This window comes from Phaenicophaeus curvirostris, chromosome 1 (genome assembly GCF_032191515.1).
Source record: "Phaenicophaeus curvirostris isolate KB17595 chromosome 1, BPBGC_Pcur_1.0, whole genome shotgun sequence".
Taxonomy (NCBI): Eukaryota; Metazoa; Chordata; class Aves; order Cuculiformes; family Cuculidae; genus Phaenicophaeus; species Phaenicophaeus curvirostris.
Genome location: NC_091392.1, coordinates 36,655,371 through 36,677,144, shown reverse-complemented (window position 1 = coordinate 36,677,144; position 21,774 = coordinate 36,655,371). Strand labels below are relative to the sequence as shown.

At 42.4% G+C, this 21,774-nt stretch overlaps 1 protein-coding gene across 4 annotated transcripts in view; it reads left to right on the top strand.

Annotated features, from left to right (window-relative positions):
- Nucleotides 1-12,911, top strand: part of TBC1D30 (TBC1 domain family member 30) — a 58,948-nt gene extending 46,037 nt beyond the window's left edge. For 2 of the 4 annotated variants that reach the window (XM_069853068.1, XM_069853083.1), the window contains 6 exons: nt 2,106-2,211; nt 7,763-7,875; nt 8,041-8,180; nt 10,258-10,464; nt 10,680-10,736; nt 11,757-12,911. In XM_069853068.1, coding sequence (XP_069709169.1) covers nt 2,106-2,211; nt 7,763-7,875; nt 8,041-8,180; nt 10,258-10,464; nt 10,680-10,736; nt 11,757-12,538 — 1,405 coding nt within the window. In that variant the 3' untranslated portion in view covers nt 12,539-12,911. The remainder of the gene's footprint in view (nt 1-2,105; nt 2,212-7,762; nt 7,876-8,040; nt 8,181-10,257; nt 10,465-10,679; nt 10,737-11,756) is intronic. The other 2 variants (XM_069853076.1, XM_069853089.1) reach the window with 1 other exon arrangement.
- Nucleotides 12,912-21,774: the final 8,863 nt, after the last annotated feature.

Genomic DNA, 21,774 nt, shown 5'->3' with positions numbered 1-21,774 from the left:
ACTTTTTTCATCTGGCATCAGCAGCTGCATCAAATTTTTCTTGTGATGGCCATGAATGCTCACTGTCATTTTACCTGTGACAGAACCACTGGGATTTATGTTCAGCTCTCTCTTGGAAGTTTTATTTCTTTTTTCTTTCCAAATAAATTTGTGGTGCAGGCCAGTAGCATTGTGAGAGAGTTTGTTTAGTATATTTAATATTTAATCTGAAGAATAATAATTAGAATAATAATTTCCTAAGAGCTTTATTTATTCAGTTAGTGAGTGAAAATTGTGTGAATAATTTGCATTAGGATTAGGCTGTATGTAGTCCAACTGTGCTTTAATACTTTGTACCATACCTTTAGATAAAAGGTCCTTTTGCAGTCGGTCTCTGTGCACTTAAAAGCTGTAATTAAAAATGTGCCAACTCACAACATGATGAAAAAGGAAGTCACTGCTTTGAAGACTTTACTGTAAAACTTAAAGCAAAAATGAAACATATTTTATAAAAACTGGAAGAAAGAGAATGAAGAGATCTACAAGAATATATCCAAAAGAATAAGCTGATCACACTGCACACATTGTAGTGCTTATTTGGGGGGAATGGGAGAAGGTCTGGCAGATCTGGGGGCAATTAATAGAAAGGGGCACTGGTGTGATAACTAGAGATTTAAAAGATGATGAGTTGCTAAAACTGAGCAAGAACTGAAATTCAGTAAACTTGTGATTAATGACATCAAATGAGATGAGGAAGTAAAATATCAGGCGCTGGGTTTTTTGCTGGGAGAGGAGTGTGATTTTGTTCCTCTTCCTTCTCTGCTAGAAATAGTATAGGGGGCATTTAAAGAAATGGGGACCGAAACAGTGATGATGGTCTCGTGATCTTCATACTTCTCAAGACTTTCTAGATAGGAAAATGGGGTGAGATGTGCTTTTCCTAAAGTGTGAGCGGTTCAATCATACTTCTGTTTTGAGTAAGACTGAAGGAATGGGGAGGTAAAAATAGGTGCAGGAGGGAAAGCAGTATGTGGAGGTCATGAGAGACTGAAGGTATTGGGAAAGGTAAGCAGCCAGTTTGTGATAACTGCCTACGTACCCATTGCTTCTACTTTTTTTTTTTTTTTTGTAACTACTTAATCATTCTTTTAGCTAAACTGTGTTTTCTATAGGAGTTTTCTAGTTCAGAGGTTGTTCCCTATAGACACTGAAGCTTCCTCCTCTAATCCTTAAGAAAAAAAGGCCGTATGCTCTTTAGATCATTTTACAGGGGAAGATATAACATGTAGCCAGAATTGCAGTTTTTTGGAGATAGAAGTAAAACAAATTTTCCATTTGATTGTAGAAGTTGTTCAATGGCTACCCTAATGTATGTAGAATAGCAGCAAACAAAAGCATATTACTCATATTTCTTTTTGTCTAGCTGACACTGTAGGTGATTCTGTGGTTTTAGAAATTTAAAGAAAAATGTGGACAGGGAAAAAAGAACAAAATAACATTGCCACTCCAACAAAAGCACCCAAACCAGACGAATCTGCACCTCAGATTTAGAAACAACATTCACAAATATGCAGGATATGAGTGAATTTTCCTTCATTCTGTTTTATGTGAGCTCAGCTGTTTTGAATACAATGACATCTACAAGTACACCTATACCTCACTTACTCCAGTGGAATAATTTTTGGCCAGCGAATATATTCCTGTCTGACAAAAAGGCAGTTCAACCAGTGAATTCAGCCATTTGGTGTATGGTGAAGAATGGGTGAAGAGGCAGTCAAGAAGTCTTGATGCTTCATTTTCAGGCTGATGGGAGAGCTGCCTTGTGCTCATAGGGGGCTACGGTGCTATTGATATTCATGTAGAAGTGAAAGGGGCAGAGGGAATAACCTATATGGATATGCATGAATCCTTTATCATTAGCAGTCAGGACAATGAGCTGTGATTAGTCCTGATTAGATCCTTTTATTCCATCAGCATTTCCAATGTGATGTGCACAGTTTTGTTATTTGAAGAGTTAAGGGGACAAATGGAAGTGCATATTTTATGATTCAGATTTGATTTGGAGATATGTAATTATATGCGGAAGTAAAGTAAAAAAACCAACAAGAACATGTGTTTTGATGTAGGCAAATAGAGTGTTGTGAAACTGCAGATGAGTTTTACAGTGCCATGGGCAAGCTGACTCAGGAGATGCTGGAAGACAATCTGATTGACAGCAATGAACTCATGCAGGTGAGTAATTGTGATATAATTATTGTTCATGTTTTCTGTGCATCCTTCAGGTGCTGATTTCTAACAAATTATATGCTTGTTCAAATACTGCAGAAACCTAAACTCTCCCAAGAAGGAAAGTTTGAGATTAACTGAGTTGAGCTAGCTTGTCAATGAAACAAGTAGATGACCTGCAGTAAAAGCTAAAATCTTATCTTGTGCATTAAGTATAGAGAACCACTAGGCTCCATTTGATTGTAAATTGGTTGTATGTTGACAGTTGAAAGTTTGTTGTGTTATAATGCCCAACTGGATTTACGCAAATGAGATGCAAAATCTTGTAGTAGTCATAATTTTTAGAGTGTTCTTTTGTTTTATTTTTATGTTTTGGCCAGTTATTTATTACATTGTGTCCCTTTCCTTGTGCAGATGCTGTAGGAGACAAGAGTTTATCAAGTGAGATAGGGAAAAATATCCTTCGTGATTTAAAAAAAAAAAAAAAGCCACGAACAGTTGTCAGTGAACTATAAACAAAAACATTTGTAGATAATTACCGTCCCTGGATTCTTGGAGCTTATGTCTTTGTATAGGAACAAAGATCCACATTGTTCTGGGAAAGGGAAGGGCCCTCAGTATTACAGACATAATTGTATTGATTTGCACTCACAGGTTGTTTTTTTTTTTTTCTGATATCCTTGAGGTGTTGTCTACTTAGATGTTTTATAAAGATTTCACGCTTCAGTTCTGGAATGTTATTTTCCGGGAGCTGGAGTATGGTGATTAAATGGGTGCAAACACAGAGCACATAATACCTTTGAAATATTTTATCTGATTTAGGGGAAGGAAAACATTGTCAGTCTCAGTAAACGAAGTTGGATGTGTTCAGTAGTTAGCAGTTGACTTCTGTTAGCCATTACTGACTGGGATAATACACTTCCATTGTCTGGTGAAGTACTGCTCTGAAGTAAAGGATCAATTTCAGATTTTTGGCTTTTGTTGTTTCTGTTGTTTAATGTGGAAGCTCTGGGAAAAAAGGATGTGAGGACTGTGGCTTTGTTTGCTTCAGAAGTAGATATGCAGCTGGTCAGAGGTACTGCGTGATTTTAAAATAAGTGTTAGGGTTTCTCACAAGGCAGTTCACGTATTGAGGATGTGCAAGGAGGGTGGCCCAAGCTGATGCCTTCTCATGTTCATTGGGTTTCGGTTCCTGGTCTCAAGTGCAATTAAATATCAAGATATGGCATTTGTGACAAAGAATAGCATTGGGAAGGCTGACCTGGTGTGGATTCCTTTCTTTGACAATGTGTGTAATAGAAGATAAAGCATAGGTAACTTATTGGTTGGAGGGATGGAAAGATCCTTTTGGGTTCTTTGACTATCGCAATTACAAGTATATTAAATTAGCAGTCTTTTTGTGCTTCGGCAAAAAATAAACACTTGGTGCAAAGTATATGTGTATTCATAGTGTGCTCTTGTATTCCGTGACACTGACAGGAGCGTTAAAGTAGAAGAGCATTGCCTTTGATGTGGAAAACATGGCAGGTTTATGTTTTCTGCACAGAGATGTAGTGTTCCTGTTTTATTTGTGTCCACTCAGTTGAAGAAACCACACGATAGTTTAGACAGCATCCTTCAAGTCAAAACAGGCTCTGGCAGTGTAGCCATCTCCATCCGACGTTTTCTAGGCTCTCTTTATGCTAAGTGGAGAGAATTAGGCACTACAAGTGTTTACCGTCAGGGAATGTGAATACCACTATGTTCCCCCCTGCTGCATTTTGAGAACTCCTCTGCATGGGAAAATAAAATAAAGAAATATGAGCTATTGCATTAATGAAAAGAACCTCACTGCTTGAAGACACTGGGTTTTAAATGGTTTTAGGCTTTTTCAGGAGAGTCAGTGAGAGGCGAATGTTTAGACTGCCTTGTTCTAAAAAGAAAATAATTTACCACATCCCCCCCCAGTCAAAATCAAAATGATGAATTTACTTTTTACAAGGTGGTTCAAGGGTTGGCATCCTGCTGCAGGTGAGGATTAGTATCCTATGCTGCCTTCTCTCTGCATTTCAGTAAGGGCTGCTGGTGGCAATCAACTCTTTTCTTTAGACTTGCATGACGTTTACATTTGCATGTAAACTACCTCTCCAGGCTCACTTAAGCCAGCAAAGAGGAACAGGCACTTCTCCACCACTAGAAAACAAATTGCACTCTAAAAGTCCTGTTCCCTTTGGGAGTTAGAGGAGGGAGGTATGGTGATCTTTCAGGGGAAAGCTTTGACAGAGCAGATGTCTAAAGTAGATCAGAGGACTCGTCCTTGTTCTCTCCACCACCATGTATAGCTGGTGCAAGTTTGTAATTAAAAATGCCTTCCTCCCTCTCATGCTGATAGTACATGTACTTTAGATTGAGAGCTTGAAGCTTTTGCAGATTTTGCCTTTGCATGGCAAAGGTTTTTACAATGTTATGCTGAGGGGAGTGTGGAGGGTTTGGAGAAGCAAGCAAGTGATCAAGCCTGCAGCTTCCTCCTTTTTCAGACTGAACAGTATAGATAAATAAAGGGAAGAGCCATAGATATCAGGTGCTACACCAGATATATATTCAGTACTAGAAATTAAAAAGATACAGTATTCAGTATTGTAATTTTATTGGCTGTCTCATAAACTTTGGCTCTAATGTGGAGACAGAAGGCTGTATGCCAGGTGTCTGCAGATTTTCCAAACAGCATGTGTTAGATTGAGTACAGGCTTTCATGCCTTCTCAGAAAGCAAGCATTTTTAATAGGCAGTTAAACTATTTCAGTTTGCACTCCTAGAAACTTTGCAGTGTAAAGGAGATGAGAAGCAAACAGGAAAAGGAGAGAGACCCCTGTGTGTTTACTGTGGTAGAGGCGAAGAGGCATTAATCTCTCTGTAGCACCTGAGCATTTTAGACTGTCTCCCGTAGACAGTTTCCCTGATCTGATGGTATTCACTGTTAACTTTCTGCTTGAGTAGCACTTTGTTTTCTTTTGGGTTTGGTTTTTATTTTGCTTTCCTAGTGAAAGTGAAAAGAGAGAAAAACCTTAAACCAGTGTGGAGCAGCTCTTGACATAAATGTTTGAGCGATCTGCAAAGACAAAATTGCTTGGCCTCTTATGGAAGCCACAGCTCTTCTGCATGGTATTCTGCTGAGGGTGTAGATGGCTTTGCATTTTTAGACTAAGGAAAAGGATTGATAACTGCTACTGATTTAAGGGGAGAAGAGTTTGTTTTTTTCCTTGTTGTCTTTTCTTGTTCCCAGAATCTGTCCCCTACGACCACGTATAAGATAAGTTTGGCTGCATCATGTTTCTTATGTGTAGGCTATTTCCCACTGGCAAAGTTTCATGAGAATTAATCAAGTGGCACCCAGGGCTGTGTACAAACTAGGAACGACATTCCTTGACACTGAAGCATTGCTGTGAGAACGACACCACAGGTGTTGATTGCCAATACTTTTTTTAATGTGCAGTGGATCTTGCACCAGCATTTGTCGATCTCTTAGCCAGATGGCAAGTGATGCTCCAGTTATAATCTGGCAACAAGTAATTAAACTAAAAATGTGTATGCTAAATTAAAGAAATCACACAGGATCTGGAAGAGACACAGACTGGAGACAGGCAAAAGCTAAAAGCATAATCTAAAACAGTAGGTGCAAGGAGTAAATGGAGGACTCAGGGTCAACTGTTTCACTTACAGGGTAACTGACATATGGAACAAGTTACCCGAAAAGGCTGTAGACATAAAGAGGAGAAATAAATTCCAGACACACCTCCTTCTCTATGAAGGGGGAGAGTTGAGACGTATGGGGAAAAAAACTCAGGAGAATGTGGTGGAGATCAAACAAGCAGGCAGACACATTGGGCTGGAGGTAGGTCTTTCTCCAGATCATAACATTCCTTTGTCTGGTAGACTGCCAGGATATCACTTGTTCTGGCCCTAGAAAATATTTGTCTTTCACAGCAGCGCTGTAGTTTCACAGAGTGGCAAAGCCTCGGTTCATGCTCTGGATTTTTGTAGGTGTTCTCCTTGCCTTAGAGTCTGTGCATGGCTTGAACTGTAAAAGCATTTTCACTCAGAAGCCTTTTGAGCTGCACTGTTGCCTTGTGCCTGATCCAGCCAGGAGTGTCCTTCCTGCTCCCCGTTGCCATTGATGAAACATTTTTTTTTTCTCTTCTTCAGTTAGGAAAGGTCTAGTACTGAATTCATGTTTGCAGTTTTCCCTCGTGTATTTAGCACACGCAAGGCATGGTTCAAGAATGGATTATATGGAAATGGTTCCTTTCATCTTAATCGAGGCCATTTGTCCTCAGATGAAAATGTCACTTACTAGCACAGGAGTAAAAGAATATATAAGTGAAGATTTCTTGCCATAGCTAAGACGAAATTTTTATGTTGCTGTCTTTCAGAAGGCATTTAATTTTCAAGATGGGGAAAAGCTATGATTTTTCAGAGAAACTGTGAAAAATATTTCAGCTATTTTTTTCTTTTTACTTCTGAAACTGAGACTCCCAATGAATTGTGTGTCAGTTATCTGAAAGTCCTGAATAGTTGTCAGTGTCCAAAAGCAGGAGAAAAAAGGCAACTAAAACAGGTAGGAACAAATCATCAGTGATATTGCAATGAATATGATGTGTCTTTATGGCAAGTCACCTGGTGACACACATTCTGTTATTACAAAAATTACTGAAAGCAAAGATAATGCTGAAAGCAAATTAATTTGCAACTATTTACCTTCTTTAACTCCGAGTACTGGAGTAAATAAAACATTATTTTTTTATGGCTTTCTTTTAGGTTATAGGGATTACATGTTAGAGTTGCAGAGAGTTTTCTTTGTTCACCATGGAACAAATTTCTTCTAAAAAGAAACAACCACCACCTACCAAAAAAACCCACCAAACAACCATCAAACCCAAAAACTGAGAGGAGAAAAGTTAGCTGGGTAATGCTGGGTTCTTCTTTTGGTAACTTTTGTGATGATTTCCTTCACAGCAGCTCTTGGGGCTGCTCGGGTGAAGTAATGGATCTGTTAACAGTCCATCTGCTCCTTCCTATCTACACTCACATCAGTACCTTGTTGAATACTTGAGCAAAAATGTAGGTCTTCTGGAAGCTCCTCAAAACATCAGTGATGCATTCATGTAGCTGGAATCGTAGCTGGAGAAGGAGGATTTCCAGTATGCTGGCAAGGAGAGGTTTGACAATGATTATTAAATAAATACGAGAGTTGAAAAGGGCCCTACATCTCATGTTATCTGTTTCTCTCCTCCTCTCTCCTCCTCCTCTCTCCTCCTCCTCTCTCCTCCTCCTCTCTCCTCCTCCTCTCTCCTCCTCCTCTCTCCTCCTCCTCTCTCCTCCTCAACCATGTATCTTTCTAGTGCATTTGTCTTCATTTTTCTTAGAGGAAATACTGACTGATTCATAAAACTAGACCATTTCTATTTTCTCTACAGCACATGAGAATGTGCAGCCTTTAATTCTATAAGGCTGTGAAAGTCTGTTCATGGAGAAATCTTAAAATCTTGCAATTTTAAAAGCTGCATTTTTTCCCCCCCTAGACTGTTTATACCATGGCTCAGTTTCCCTTCCCACAACTGGCAGAATTAAGGGAGAAATACACATACAACATTACTCCTTTCCCTGCGGCAGTAAAATCAACTTCATTTTCAGGGTAAGTTTGAAATGCACTGCATACGGCATATAGGGTTATTGTTTACCCTGCACAGATAGTGAAAATGCAGGTGGCATCCTCCCTTGTATGCTCTTAAAGAAGACAAAGATGTTTGGTAATGATCGTATTAAGAATGGCTCTTTCTTCTGTGTTCTCATTTGACAGAAGGCTGGGCAGAACCAGAGACAGTGATGAGGAGAATGACCAAGACGATGATGACTCAATTGCCAATGCAATTGGCTGTCTTGGACCCTTAAGTGGGTTTTTGGTGCCTGAGCTCCAAAAATACCAAAAACAGATGAAAGGTAAAAGTGCTTTTGTTCATTTTGGAAAACACAGTTAAATCTGCATGACCCTGCAGAAATTGTAGGTAGCTTCCCCTGTGAAAGCTGCTTCGAAAATAGTATTTTATATTCACAAAGACATGCAACAAGGTACTGAATGACTTGCTCTGTGGTCTGTGAAGCTGTCTTCGAAGTCAAGTTTGCAGCTGCATGTATACAATAAATGACAGGGCATGTTAAGGATTTGGCTACAGTGATGGTTAAAAAACAAACCCCATAGTGTTTCCCACCCACAAAATAAGGAGTATGTGTTTGGGAAAATGTCCACCCTAAATCCATGCTTATTTCCAAGAAAGCTGTGAGGTAGTCAGCATCTTCTGGAGAGTGTACATGGAATAAATAATATTGACCTTTATTAGCATATACGTGGATGATATTGGAACCTGTCAGCAGCGAGTGAATTCTGCAGGTCATTTCACTGCCCTTTTGGCCAAACCTTCAGGCAATTGTATGTGTTGGGTATATTCACATTTTTTTTTTTAAAAAGTTGGGTGTGGTTTAGGGTGTTCTGACAAAATGGCACTACTTTTCAAATCTCTCCCCATTGAAATAAAATTTCTGACAGAATTGTATATTCACCTGTGCAAGCTCTACAAGTAGAACAAAATCCTGATCTGTTCAAGAAAAGCAGACCTCTTGGTAACTTGCAGCAGCCTTAACAGTACTGGATTAACAGGGATTTTGTGATAACCTGGGGGAGGCTATCGTTATTTATCTCCATACTGACCCCCCAAAATATCTAGACAGAGGTGTAGTCAGATAACAGCAGCTGCTACATCCTCATTCTTATGGCTTGGTTTTGCTGAGACATATAAGCTGCAATTTTCTTGATTGCTGTGGTGTTTCACTCTTCCATTCCTGAGGGACTGTAAGTCTCTACCTGCTGTTTCAGGCTAGCACTTGTTTAGAACATTAAAAAGCTGTTGCAAACTAAGCCAAAGATAAACACACCTCCCCTGAAAAAGAATTATCCCCTTGACCCTGGAGTGTCAGTTTGGTAGTGTTCAGAAACAGCTGTGAAAATAAATTGCACTGCTGCTGTTGCTCTGCAGCTGTTGATCAGAGATGCTCTCAGGCTGCGTGATCCTCAGCTGATCTGTGCATACCCCTTTTGTTGCTACTAGCAGCTTTCTTCCTGTCCTGTCGTGCTATAACTGTTTCTTGATGCTTCTTGCTGGTGTCACAAGGTCAGTTGTTTAATCTCATGCCTGCTTGACTGGAATGTATCTTATAACTTATGCTCTCAGGCTCCTCTTTGACCAACTGAGAGTCTTTAATAATCAATTTCTGAATTACTTTAGTGATGGCTTGATGTACATGTGGGTAATTGAAGAACTGTGCTCGTAACTTTGCATTGCTATATTAATTGATTTTTGTACTTTTTAAACTCCTGTCAAGCCCTTGATATTCTTAAGCAGTAGTTCTAGATATAGAATCATAGAATAATCAGGTTGGAAGAGACCCACCAGATCATCGAGTCCAACCATTCCTATCAAACACTAAACCATGTCCCTCAGCACCTCGTCCACCCGTGCCTTAAACACCTCCAGGGAAGGTGACTCAACCACCTCCCTGGGCAGCCTGTTCCAGTGCCCAATGACCCTTTCCGTGAAAATTTTTTTCCTAATGTCCAGCCTAAACCTCCCCTGGTGGAGCTTGAGGCCATTCCCTCTTGTCCTGTCCCCTGTCACTTGGGAGAAGAGGCCAGCACCCTCCTCTCCACAACCTCCTTTCAGGTAGTTATAGAGAGCAATGAGGTCTTCCCTCAGCCTCCTCTTCTCCAAGCTAAACAACCCCAGCTCTCTCAGCCGCTCCTCATAAGGCCTGTTCTCCAGCCCCTTCACCAGCTTCGTTGCTATTGCTTCTTATAAATAGTGCAGCTTTGTTAAATATTGTAAATATTATAATACATTTTTACTTAAAGACTACAGTTAAATAAGACAACAGGAATCAGACGTAGACTTTCCGTGTAGATAATCTGTGGGATTCCTGAATATGCCAATTTACTCCTCATCTCCACTTTATTCTCACTGTGCAGATCAGAATGAAGAACAAAGTCTGGGTTCCAGTAACATTGCAGAATTAAGTCCAGGAGCAATAGACTCTTGTCGGAGCGAGTATCATGCTGCTTTTAACAGCATGATGATGGAGCGTATGACCACTGATGTTAATGCACTGAAAAAGCAATATTCCAGGATAAAGAAGAAGCAGCAACAGCAGGTTCACCATGTATATATCAGAGCAGGTAATGTATCAAAATGTGCTTCATTTACAGATTTATTACAAGCTAACCTCATCACAGGAGAACAAGGCAAATAATGTTCTTTTACATGTAACCTGGTAGACAAAACAAGAGATACTGATGGAATATCTAACACATTTGTAGTAAAGAGGGTACGGCTTCCTGCAGACAGAAGGTGATGTAAATGAGAAGGTGATGTGTTTTTTTTCTTTTGTCAGGATCAGAAGATGATGACCCTGGGATTCTTTTAGGTCCCAGGGACCAGCTGAACAATGGTATTTAAAAGTGTCTTTGCTATCTGGGTGGATTGTGTTGATCTCTCTGATTAAAAATTTTCAATCTTTGGCCTTCTTGGAATTGACATACTGATGCACTGGTAAAAGTGAAATGAGGAGATGGGTGTACTTCAGACCAAGCGGCAGGTGGATTCCTAGCGGGTCCATATTATCCTGACTCTTCTGAATTTATCCAGGCATGATTGTCCAAACTTGTCCTAGCAGGAGCATTTGAATACACAGAGCTCCAACTTTTCGTTAACATTAACATCACTTGTAAGGAATTTTTTCTTTTTTTAATATTGGTGAAGTATTTGCTTTGAACAAAGGCTGCAGCCAGGAGAAACAGTGCAAACAGTAAAATGTTGATTCCAAAGAACTGCTGACCTCCAAACCTTTTAAATCTTGTTAATTATGATGTGGGGCTGGGTTTGTGGTTTACTCAAACTGTCATCTAATTACTTAATTCTGAGTCTACTGTGCTGGTTTAATAACAAGACCTAACAGGGAAGAGTTGATGTGGTTTATCCACTAAAAATATATTAGTTCATTCTCCAGTCACAAAAGCTTTGTGGAGAGGCTTATTTGCCTGACCTTGTACAGGGACTGAATTGCCTCTTACAGTTGGAAGAGAAATGAAGGAGAGGGGAAAGATCAGAAGCCAATTTTAATGTTGAACTGTCAGTTACAGTGCAATTTCAAAAATCAAGAAGCTGGTTTTGTTATGATTTATTTTTGTAGTATTCCTGGCTGAGGACTTACCTATAGGTAAGGAGGAGGAAGGGAGGATGGGAAATCCTTAGAACAGAAGTTGTAGCTTTGTGTTCGACTCCAAGATGTAAGAGAAATTCAGTGGTTCATTTGTTTGTTTGTTTATCTGTGTTTTTTTCAAATAGAAGTTAGTCCTACAACTGTTTGATATACCTCAAGATAGGCATCAAATTTAGTGATGGATCCTTAGAACATTTACTTGTTTTGATCTTTAACAATACAATATTTCTTTTAAACACTTTCTTTCAGACAAAGGGCCAGTTACCAGCCTCCTCCCTTCTCAGGTAAACCATTCCCCAGTGATAAACCACCTCCTTTTAGGGAAGAAGATGAAATTGAATAACAGGTCTCTCAAAAATGCTGTTATTCACATCCCAAGTCATGCTACAGGGAAGATGTCTCCCATTCCCCAAGAAGATCTTAAAACAAAACTGAACTCCCCGTGGCGTACTCACATACGAGTTCATCGAAAGAACATTGCTAGGGCCAAAGGCCAGCTGGGCTACGGGGATACCATAGGACTGATAGATGAGCAGAGTGAGAGCTGTAAAACAAATAGTCCCGGGGCAAAGGAGGAGACTGGCAAACAATCTGACTTTGAAGAAAGGGAAGGAGGTGGTTTGGATGACAGGACTACTCGGAAAGCTGACCAGCAGTCGTCTGAGGCAAGCTCAGTGGACAGCAGTACAGACATGGCAGTGGTACAGCTCAAAGTGGAAGCACTGGAACTCACCTCAGATAGCAAACCTGATGTTCAGTCAACATCCCATCAGTCCGGCCAACCACGTTTATCAGAGTCGTCCTGTTCATCCAGTGACAGTGGAAACCTGACTAAATCTCCCCAGACTGGGAACACAAAGCCACACGTCTTCAATCCTTTCCCCAGTGTCAAGCCTCTTCGGAAGTCAGCTACAGCCAGGAATTTAGGGCTGTATGGCCCTACTGAAAGAACGCCAACTGTACACTTCCCACAAATGAGCAGAAGTTTCAATAAGTCTGCTGGTGGCAACAGTGGAACCAGGAAACGATGATGTACTACCTGACACTTTCCGTTCCTGACAGCAACAAAAAACTTGTATTGCCTCTTCTTTTCCCTCTAATGTGTGTGTGCGTATGTGTGTCCCAAAGAGCTCCTAATCTTTAAGTAATGGGGACAAAAAAGGTTACCAGATGTATAAATACACGTCTTTGAAAATTGTGCTCCTGTGTTGTTATGGGATAGATTAGTGGAGATGCACTCAGGTGCCCTGTTGTCGATTCTGATGGTTCTGTGGTAAAATAAACATTTGTTTGCGGTGTGATGCCTACCTTTTCTTTAAAACTCACCCAGACATAAAATCACCGGCTGCCTTTAACCCCTCAGCCTCCCACGGCTGCCTCCCGTCTCTTGCAAAGCTCAAAGGGCTTTGTCTGGTGCAGCAGATGCCTGTAACAGTTTTTATGGCTGTTAGGCAGCTTTCCCATTAGACCTCATCACAACGCTCTGTGAGTGGCTGCAGAAACCATGACTAACGGAAGCACAAGCAACCCTAGCAAGCAAAAGTATCACTTTGTGTCCAACATTACCACTTACCTATGGGGCTGTCTGGATTCAAACATTCTTGAGTAGCATTTTGTGCTTCTCTTCCCACATCAGTCCTGTGCTGATGTTGTTTTTAACATAGACGTAATCAGTGAGCATGAGAATAGCAGACAAGTCCATCCACAACACTGGTTTGCTCCCTTTCTGTAACACAGGTGCATAAATTTCTGTTACTTACTGCAGGAGAGTTGCAAAACCGCAAAATTAGGAATTGGCTACAATTCTATGTGTAATTGTATGAATATTATGGCACATCTTGGCTTTGGTGGCTTTAAAAGCTGTCATCTCCGTTATGGACTTGTAATTAAATCATATTTGCCAGCTTAACAGTGGGCAAAAGTAATGAATGTTCTAAAGTACCATAACCCCAAACTCCTAACCTAACCCTAAATGTAACCCTAGCCCTAAACCTAACCCTAAACAAAAACCTAACCTCAACCAAACACTAAGCCTAATAATGATCCAAACCCTAACCCTATCCTAAACCTAACCAAACGCTAACCCTAAATCTAATCCTTACCCTTAAATAATCCCTAACCCTAACCGTTACCTAAACCTGACCTAAAACAAACTGTGACCCTAACCCAGCCCTATCCAAAACCTAACCTTAACCCAAAACCTAACCTTAACATGGTGTCCAGGCCTGACTGGGGGGGAATTGGATTCGTTTATCTATGTGGTGATCCAGAGGCCAATAAGGTCACTCCCAGGGTGAAAATCAAAAGCAATATTTATTCTGGCTCCGTCAAACCTAAAACCACCAAAATACTGGGATGCGCAGCTGAGGCACGGGGGTGCAACTACCCAAAGTTACTGAAACGAATCCCCAAGCACAACCCAGGTCCCTCGGATCTGATCTGACACACACACCATAAGGCAACGGGAGGGAGAGGAGGGAAAGGGAGAGCAGGGGGAAGGAAAGCAATCACCGCATTGATGACAGCACCAGCTTCTTCCAAGCTGCATGGTCCAGGCTGGGCTGATTGAAGTGCTGAGTACAGGGGGAGAATAACCTCCCTGGACCTGCTGGTCACACCGTTTCTGAAAAAAGCCAGGATGCCATTGGCCATCTTGGCCACCTGGGCACGCTGCTGGCTCATGTTCAGTCGCTGTCAACCAACACCCCCAGGTCCTTGTCCAGGCAGCTCTCCATCCAGACTTCTCCTAGTCTGTAGCTGCAGAGGGTTGTTGTGCCCCAAGTGCAGGTCAAAGCATTTGGCCTTGTTAAACCTCGTCCCATTGGGCTGCGGATTCAGAGCTGGCTGCGGCTGGGTGGAGGGGATGCAGCGGCAGGCTTGACTGAGCAAGTTGCCCCCTCCAGTGTCACCACTATGGACAGCACGGACCTGAGTTTTCGATCTGAGTTCTGTGACAAATGTTTAAGTCACGGGGTGGAATGTAAAGTCAGACTATGTTTATCTCTTTGCCTTACGCATTTTGTCTGAGGACTACCCCCTTGTGGCCCCAGCTTGTCTGTGGTGCTGAGGTTCAGCGGGGGCAGTGCAGGAGCAGGCCCAGCTCTCCCTCGCTGGGGTGAAGAGCTGGCTCCGGTGAGGGGAGGGGATGCAGCCATTGCTGCTGCCCCTGCTACCCCCCCAGGGCACGCCAAAAAGTCATAGGCAGATGGCGGTCGGGCGGGACTCATAAAGGGCTCTCAAGGAACCAGGGGGGAGTTTCGCTCTCACCTCCATGCTCGCTCTCACCTCCATGCTCGCTCTCACCTCCATGCTCGCTCTCACTCACACACTTCGATCGGACCGGCCTGGACCACGTGTTCCCGAGATCATCTGCTGCCTTCGATGTGGTGATTTCTTTCCTTCTCTCTCTTTCTCTCTCTCTCTCCCCCACATTACCTCATGGTGTGCGCGTTGGATCGGATCCGAGGGACCTGCGTTGTTTTCAGGGAATCATTTCTGTATCTTTGGGTGGTTGCACCCCTCATGACACCCCCGGTCTTTGTTTTGCACCCCGGTATCTTGGTGTGTTTATGCTTGCCAGAGCCAGAAAGAAATACTGCTCTTGATATTCACCCTGGGACTGACCTCATCGGCCTCTGGATCGCCACACAGAGAAGACCCGGGGGTGTTGGTTGACAGCGACTGAACATGAGCCAGCAGTGTGCCCAGGTGGCCAAGAAGGCCAATGGCATCTTGGCTTGGATCAGAAACGGCGTGACCAGCAGGTCCAGGGAGGTTATTCTCCGTCTGTACTTGGCACCGGTGAGACCGCTCCTCGAATCCTGTGTTCAGTTCTGGGCCCCTCACCACAAGAAGGATGTTGAGGCTCTGGAGCGAGTCCAGAGAAGAGCAACAAAGCTGGTGACGGGGCTGGAGAACAGGCCTTATGAGGAACGGCTGAGAGAGCTGGGGTTGTTTAGCCTGGAGAAGAGGAGGCTGAGGGAAGACCTCATTGCTCTCTACAACTACCTGAAAGGAGGTTGTGGAGAGGAGGGTGCTGGCCTCTTCTCCCAAGTGACAGGGGACAGGACAAGAGGGAATGGCCTCAAGCTCTGCCAGGGGAGCTTTAGGCTGGACATTAGGAAAAAATTTTTCATAGAAGGTATCCTTGGGCACTGGAACAGGCTGCCCAGGGAGGTGGTTGAGTCACCTTCCCTGGAGGTGTTTAAGGCACAGATGGACAAGGTGCTGAGGAGCATGGTTTAGTGTTTGATAGGAATGGTTGGACTCGATGATCTGGTGGGTCTCTTCCAACCTGGTGATTCTATGATTCTATGAAACGAATCCAACCCCCCTCCCAGTCAGGGCTGGACGCAAGCTTGTGGCTCGTGGGTCCAGGTTGTGATAGTTGGTCACTTACATATCCTGGCCCGTTGTCTGTTTCTACCTGTGTGGAATTCCCAAGGCTGCAAATGCATTGACAAAATGCTTCACTATTTCTTTTGAAGATTCCCTTGTATGTGCTGGTATTTTCATTGACATATTCCTTTGGGGCCCTTAAAAGCTGTAATTTCATTAGTATCTGGGTAAAATCCCTTTCACCGTTGTCTGCGCCAGGGCCCAGTAGTTGCTGATCTGATAAGGGACACTGGAACGCAGAGTGTTCTTATGAATTGGCATTCCCCTAGAGAGAGAAAACGGTTAACTCCTGTGGACGGCTTGGGGAAATATCTGAACAGAAAAACCCTTCACATTCAGGGAGGAAGGGAGAAGGGGGAAGCACTCACACACACAGCTGCAAGGCTGGGCTTTTCCCAATTTTTTCTTTCTCTCTCTTTTCCTTTGTTTTGTTTTGGTTTTGTTTTTTTGCCCTCTTCAGCCTTTTACACACACACACACACACACACATTTCAAAGCTAGCTCAATACACCCATACGATGTTGGTTACAACTAGTCGATAATAACAGCATGAGTTGTTCGCTATTGGATCCACAATTTTTCGATGTTATGGATATTTAAACTATACACGGTACCAGGCACACAAAATGCTTAAAATATGCACATGCATTATCAAATAAGGTTTGTATCGGTTGTCTAACAAGTATTTCAATTCCAGTAAAATACTGTTCTTAGTTGCTCTGTGAGTGACACACTTTTCAGTTTAACGTTGGTTATGATGTTTGTAGTTTCTGCATCCATGGAATCACAGACTGGTCAGTCGAGCCAAAGCTTCCGTATCCCTGTATGTGAGTTGCTGCATGGGGTACAATCGCTAGGAAACAAATCAGCTGAGCAATTCTCCTGCCTTTTGGTATGAAGTGAGGAGGCATAGGCGTCCAAGCCATTACTTGTATTGTTCTCATAAAATCAACATCAGTCAATTCTGGTAAAACAAACCATCATTGTGACAGGTGATCGTGCAACTAACAGTGCAGTAGGTCTGTTTTTGCATTCTCTAAGGCTAATTGTTTAAGCAAAGCTTCTCTAGCGGCGTTATTGCCTGCCTGCTTATTTAAGGCCTCTTGTAGTTTGTCTAGAAAAGTCATGTAATAAACGCCATTTTCCAGATTTCTTTTTTTATCACAAATACAGGTATGTTCCAAGGACTGTTGGTTGGGTCTATATGCCTGTGATCTAGTTGCTCCTCCAGTGACTTTTGCAATGCACCCAGTTTTTCCCTAGATAGGGGCCACTGCTCAACCTGCACTGGAGTATCTGATTTCCACATTAAAAGTATGGTTGGGTGCTTTCCTGCAGCGGCCTCGATAAAAAATGCCCATCGTTCATGGTTACAACACCTATTCCCATTGCACTTAGCACATCTCTCCCCCACAAGATTAGTGGAACGTGTACAACAAAGGGTTGTGCTACAGCCATATTAAGATGTTCTGGCTTTCCCCCTTTTAAACCTAATGTACACTTTAACATAGGATGCTGAGTTTGTAAGGAGTGAACCCAACGTACTTCAGGGAGTCCCGTGGACATGCAATACTACAAAACCATGCAGCAGTCAACTTCTTGTTGCTAGTGCATGGGCATGGATGTGAGGACTTTGACTGAATGTGTTGTACAAATCTGAGTGACAGTTCTCAATTGATAGATCACTTAAAGCAATCATGCTTATAAACAAAGAAGGGGGAGATGTGGGGCCGGGGGGGGATTTGTTAACCGAAATCATCAGAGATATTGCATTGCTAGACAGGAGGCTGTGGGATACAGAAGGGAGGAGATCACAGGACTCTGGTTGCTGCTAAGAGCTGTAGATGATTGGGCCAAAAAAAGAAAAAAAATTTGAAAGCTACAAAACCAAGAAAACATAAATGAGCTATTTGGATAACTGGAAACGCAATGCCTAAACAAGGCAGGGGTATAAAAGGGATTGCTTGTGCTTAATAAAGGGATCTTGTTTGTCACTTCAAAATGGGGGTCCGTGCTTCAGTTGTTAAAAACCACTAACCCTAAACTAACCCTAATGTAACCCTAAACCAAACGCTAAACTCTAACCCTAAGCTAAATCTTAAACTAAGCCTAACCATGAACCTAGCCCTGACCATAACCCTAGCCTTAACCCTGAACATAACCCTAGCCCTAACTAACCCTTATGTTAAACCAAATCCTAACCCTAAACCAGGCTGAAATCTAAACAAAGCCTAAAGTAAACCACGACCCTAATCGTAACTGTAACCATTACCCTAATCCTAGCGCTAACCAGACAAAAAGAACAAAGTCTACACAAAACCCTCACCCTAACCCTAGCCCTAGCTCAAAGTCTAGCCCTAGCCCTAACCATAATCCCAAACCTAAATCTAGACCTGACCCTAAATCTAGCCTAAACCTAAACCTAAGCCTAACCCTAAATCTAAGCCTAACACTAAATCTAACCCTAACGATAACACTAACCCTAAATCTAAAGCTAAACTCAACCCAACCACTAAACAAAGCCTAACCGAAAACTTAATCCTAACCCTAACCGTAACCCAAGCCCTAGCCCTAACTCTTACCCTAACACTAGCCTTAGCCCTAACCCTATGCCTTACCCTAAACCTAACCCTAAAACTAACTCTAAATGAAAAGCTAAATCCAAGTGCAACCACCACACAAAGCCTAACCGAAACACTAATCCTAACACTAAACCTAGGCCTAGCCTTAACCCTTACCCTAACCCTAGCCTTAGCCCTAACCCTAAGTGTAACCCTAAACCTAACATTAACACTAAACCTAAACCTAAAGCTAAACCCATCCCAACCACAAAACAAAGCCTAACAGATACCCTAACTCTAGCCCTAACCCTAAGCCCAACCCTAACCCTAAGCCTAACCTTAAACCCTAACACTAATACTTAACCTAAACATAAAGATAAACCCAACCCCAAACTGTAAACAAAGCCTAACCGAAACTCTAATCCTAACCCTAAAACTAGCCTTAGCATTAACCCTTACCCTAACCCTAGCCTTAGTCCTAATGCTAAGTCCTACCCTAAACCTAACTCTAACCCTAACACTAACCCTAAACGAAAAGTGAAACCTAACCCAACCACTACACAAAGCCTAAGAGAAACCGTAATCATAACCCTAACCCTAGGCCTAACCATAATCCCAACCCTAATCTGAGACCTAAACCTAAATCTAGCCTAACCCTAAGCCTAAACCTAACCCTAACCCTACCACTAACACTGAACCTAAATAAACCCAACCCCAACCACTAAAAAAACCCTAACCGATACCCTAACCCTAATCCTAGCATTAGCCCTAACCCTAAGCGTAACCCTAAAACTAACCATAACACTAACAATAAAGCTAAAGCTAAAGCTAAATCCAACCCCAACCACTAAACAAAGCCTAATAGAAACCCTAATACTAACCTTAACTGTAAAGCTAGCCCTAGCCCTGGCCCTAACCAGAACACCAACCCAAAACCTAGACCTGACACTGAATCTAGCCTAACCCTAACCCTAAGCCTTACACCAAACCTAACCATACAACTAACACTAAACCTAAAACTAAACCCACGCGCAACCACTACACAAATCTAAACCAAAACCATAACCCTAGCCCTAGCCCTACCCATAACCCCAATCCTAAACATAGACCTAACCCTAAATCTAGTCTAATCGCAACCCTAAGCCTAACTCTAAACTTAACCCTACCACTAACACTAACCCTAAACATGAAGCTAAACCCAACCTCAACCACTACACAAAGCCTAACCAAAACTGTAATCCTAACCGAAACCGTAATCCTAACCGAAACCATTATCCTAACCCTAACCCTAACCCTTGCCGTAGCTTTAAACCTAAACCTTACCCCAGACTTAGCACTACCCGTAAGCCTTAACCTAAACCTAACCCTAACACTAACAATAGGTTTAGCCCTAAACCTTACCCTTACCCTAGTTTTAGCCCTAACCCTAAGCCTAAACTTAAACCTAACCCGACCACTAACACTAACCCCAAACCTAAAGCTAAACACAACCCCAACCACTACAAAAGGCCTAACCAAAACCCTAATCCTAACCCTAACCCGAGTCCTAACCCTAACCAAAACCCCAACCTAAACCTAGACTTAGCCCTAAATCTCACCTAACATTTACCCTAAGCCTTACCCTAAACCAAACCGAAACACTAACATTAAACTTACACCTAAAGCTAAACCCAACCCCAACCACTAACCAGAGCCTAACTGAAACCCTATTCCTAACCCTAACCCTAACCCTAGCCCTATCCATAGCCCTAACCCTTACCCTAACCCTAGCCTTAGCCCTAAATCTAACCCTAACACAAAAACTACCCCTACACCTAACACTAACCCTAAACATAAAGCTAAACCCAACCCCAACAACTACACAAAGCCTACCCAAAACCCTAACCCTAATCCTAACCCTAGTCCTAACCCCCATGTTAAACCTAGGCCTTGCCCTGACTCTTACCCTAACCCTAGCCTTAGCCCTAACCCTAACCCTAAACCTAAACCTAAACCTAAACCTAACACTAAACCTAACACTAAACCCAACCCGAACCACTACACAATGCGAAACCAAAACCTTACCCTAACCCTAAACCTAGCCCTAGCCCTAAGCCTTACACTAACCCTAGCCATAGCCCTAACCCTAAACCTAACGCTAACACTAAACCTAAAGCTAAACCCAGCCCCAACCACTTTAACAAAGCCTAACCAAAACCATAATCCTAACCCTAACCCTAAACCTAACCCTAATCCTAACCCTAGACCTAACCTTAACTCTTATCCTAACCCTAGCCTTAGCCCTAACCCTAAGCCTTACCCTAAACGTAACACTAATACTTACACTAACCCTAAACGAAAAGCTAAACACAACCCCAACCACTATACAAAGCCTAACCGAAACCCTAACCCTAATCCGAGCCCTAGCCCTAACCAAAACCCCACCCCTAAAACGAGACATGACCCTAAATCTAGCCTAATCTGAACCCTAAGCCGAACCCTAAACCAAACCCTAGCACTAACACTAAAGCTTAACGTAAAGCTGAACCGAACACCCAACCACTCACCAAAGCCTAACCAAAACCCTAACCCTAAACCGAGACCTAACCCTAAACCAAGCCTAATCTGAACCCTAAGCCGAACCCTAAATCAAAACCCACCACTAAAACTAACTCTTAACCTAAAGCTATACTCAACCCCCAACCACTCACCAAAGCCTAATTGAAACACTAATCCTAACCCTAACACTAACCCTAGACCTAGGCCTAGTCCTTACCCTTACCCTAACCCTAGCCTTAGACCTAACACTAACCCTTACCCTAAACATAACCCTAACACTTATACTAACCCTAAACAAAAAGCTAAACCCAACCCCAACCACTATAAAATGCCTAACCGAAACCCTAACCTGAGCCCTAGGCCTAACTCTAACCCTAATCCTAAAGCAACCCGTACCACTAACACTAACCCTAAACATAAAGCTAAACCCAACCCCAACAACTAAACAAAGCCTAAATGAAACCCTAACTCTAATCCGAACTCTAACCCTAGCCCTAACCCCTACGTTAAACCTAGGCCTTGCTCTAACTCTTACCCTAACCCTAGCCATAGCCCTAACCCTAAGCCTAAACCTAAACCTAAACCTACACCTACCCCTAAACCTAAATCTAAATCCAACCCCAACAACTACGCAAAGCTAAACCCAAATCTTATCCTAACCCTAACCCTAGCCCTAACCCTTATGCTAACCCTAGCCCTAGGCCTAAACCTAAGGCTAACACTAACACTAAGACAAAACCTAAAGCCAAACCCAGCCCCAACCACTAAAC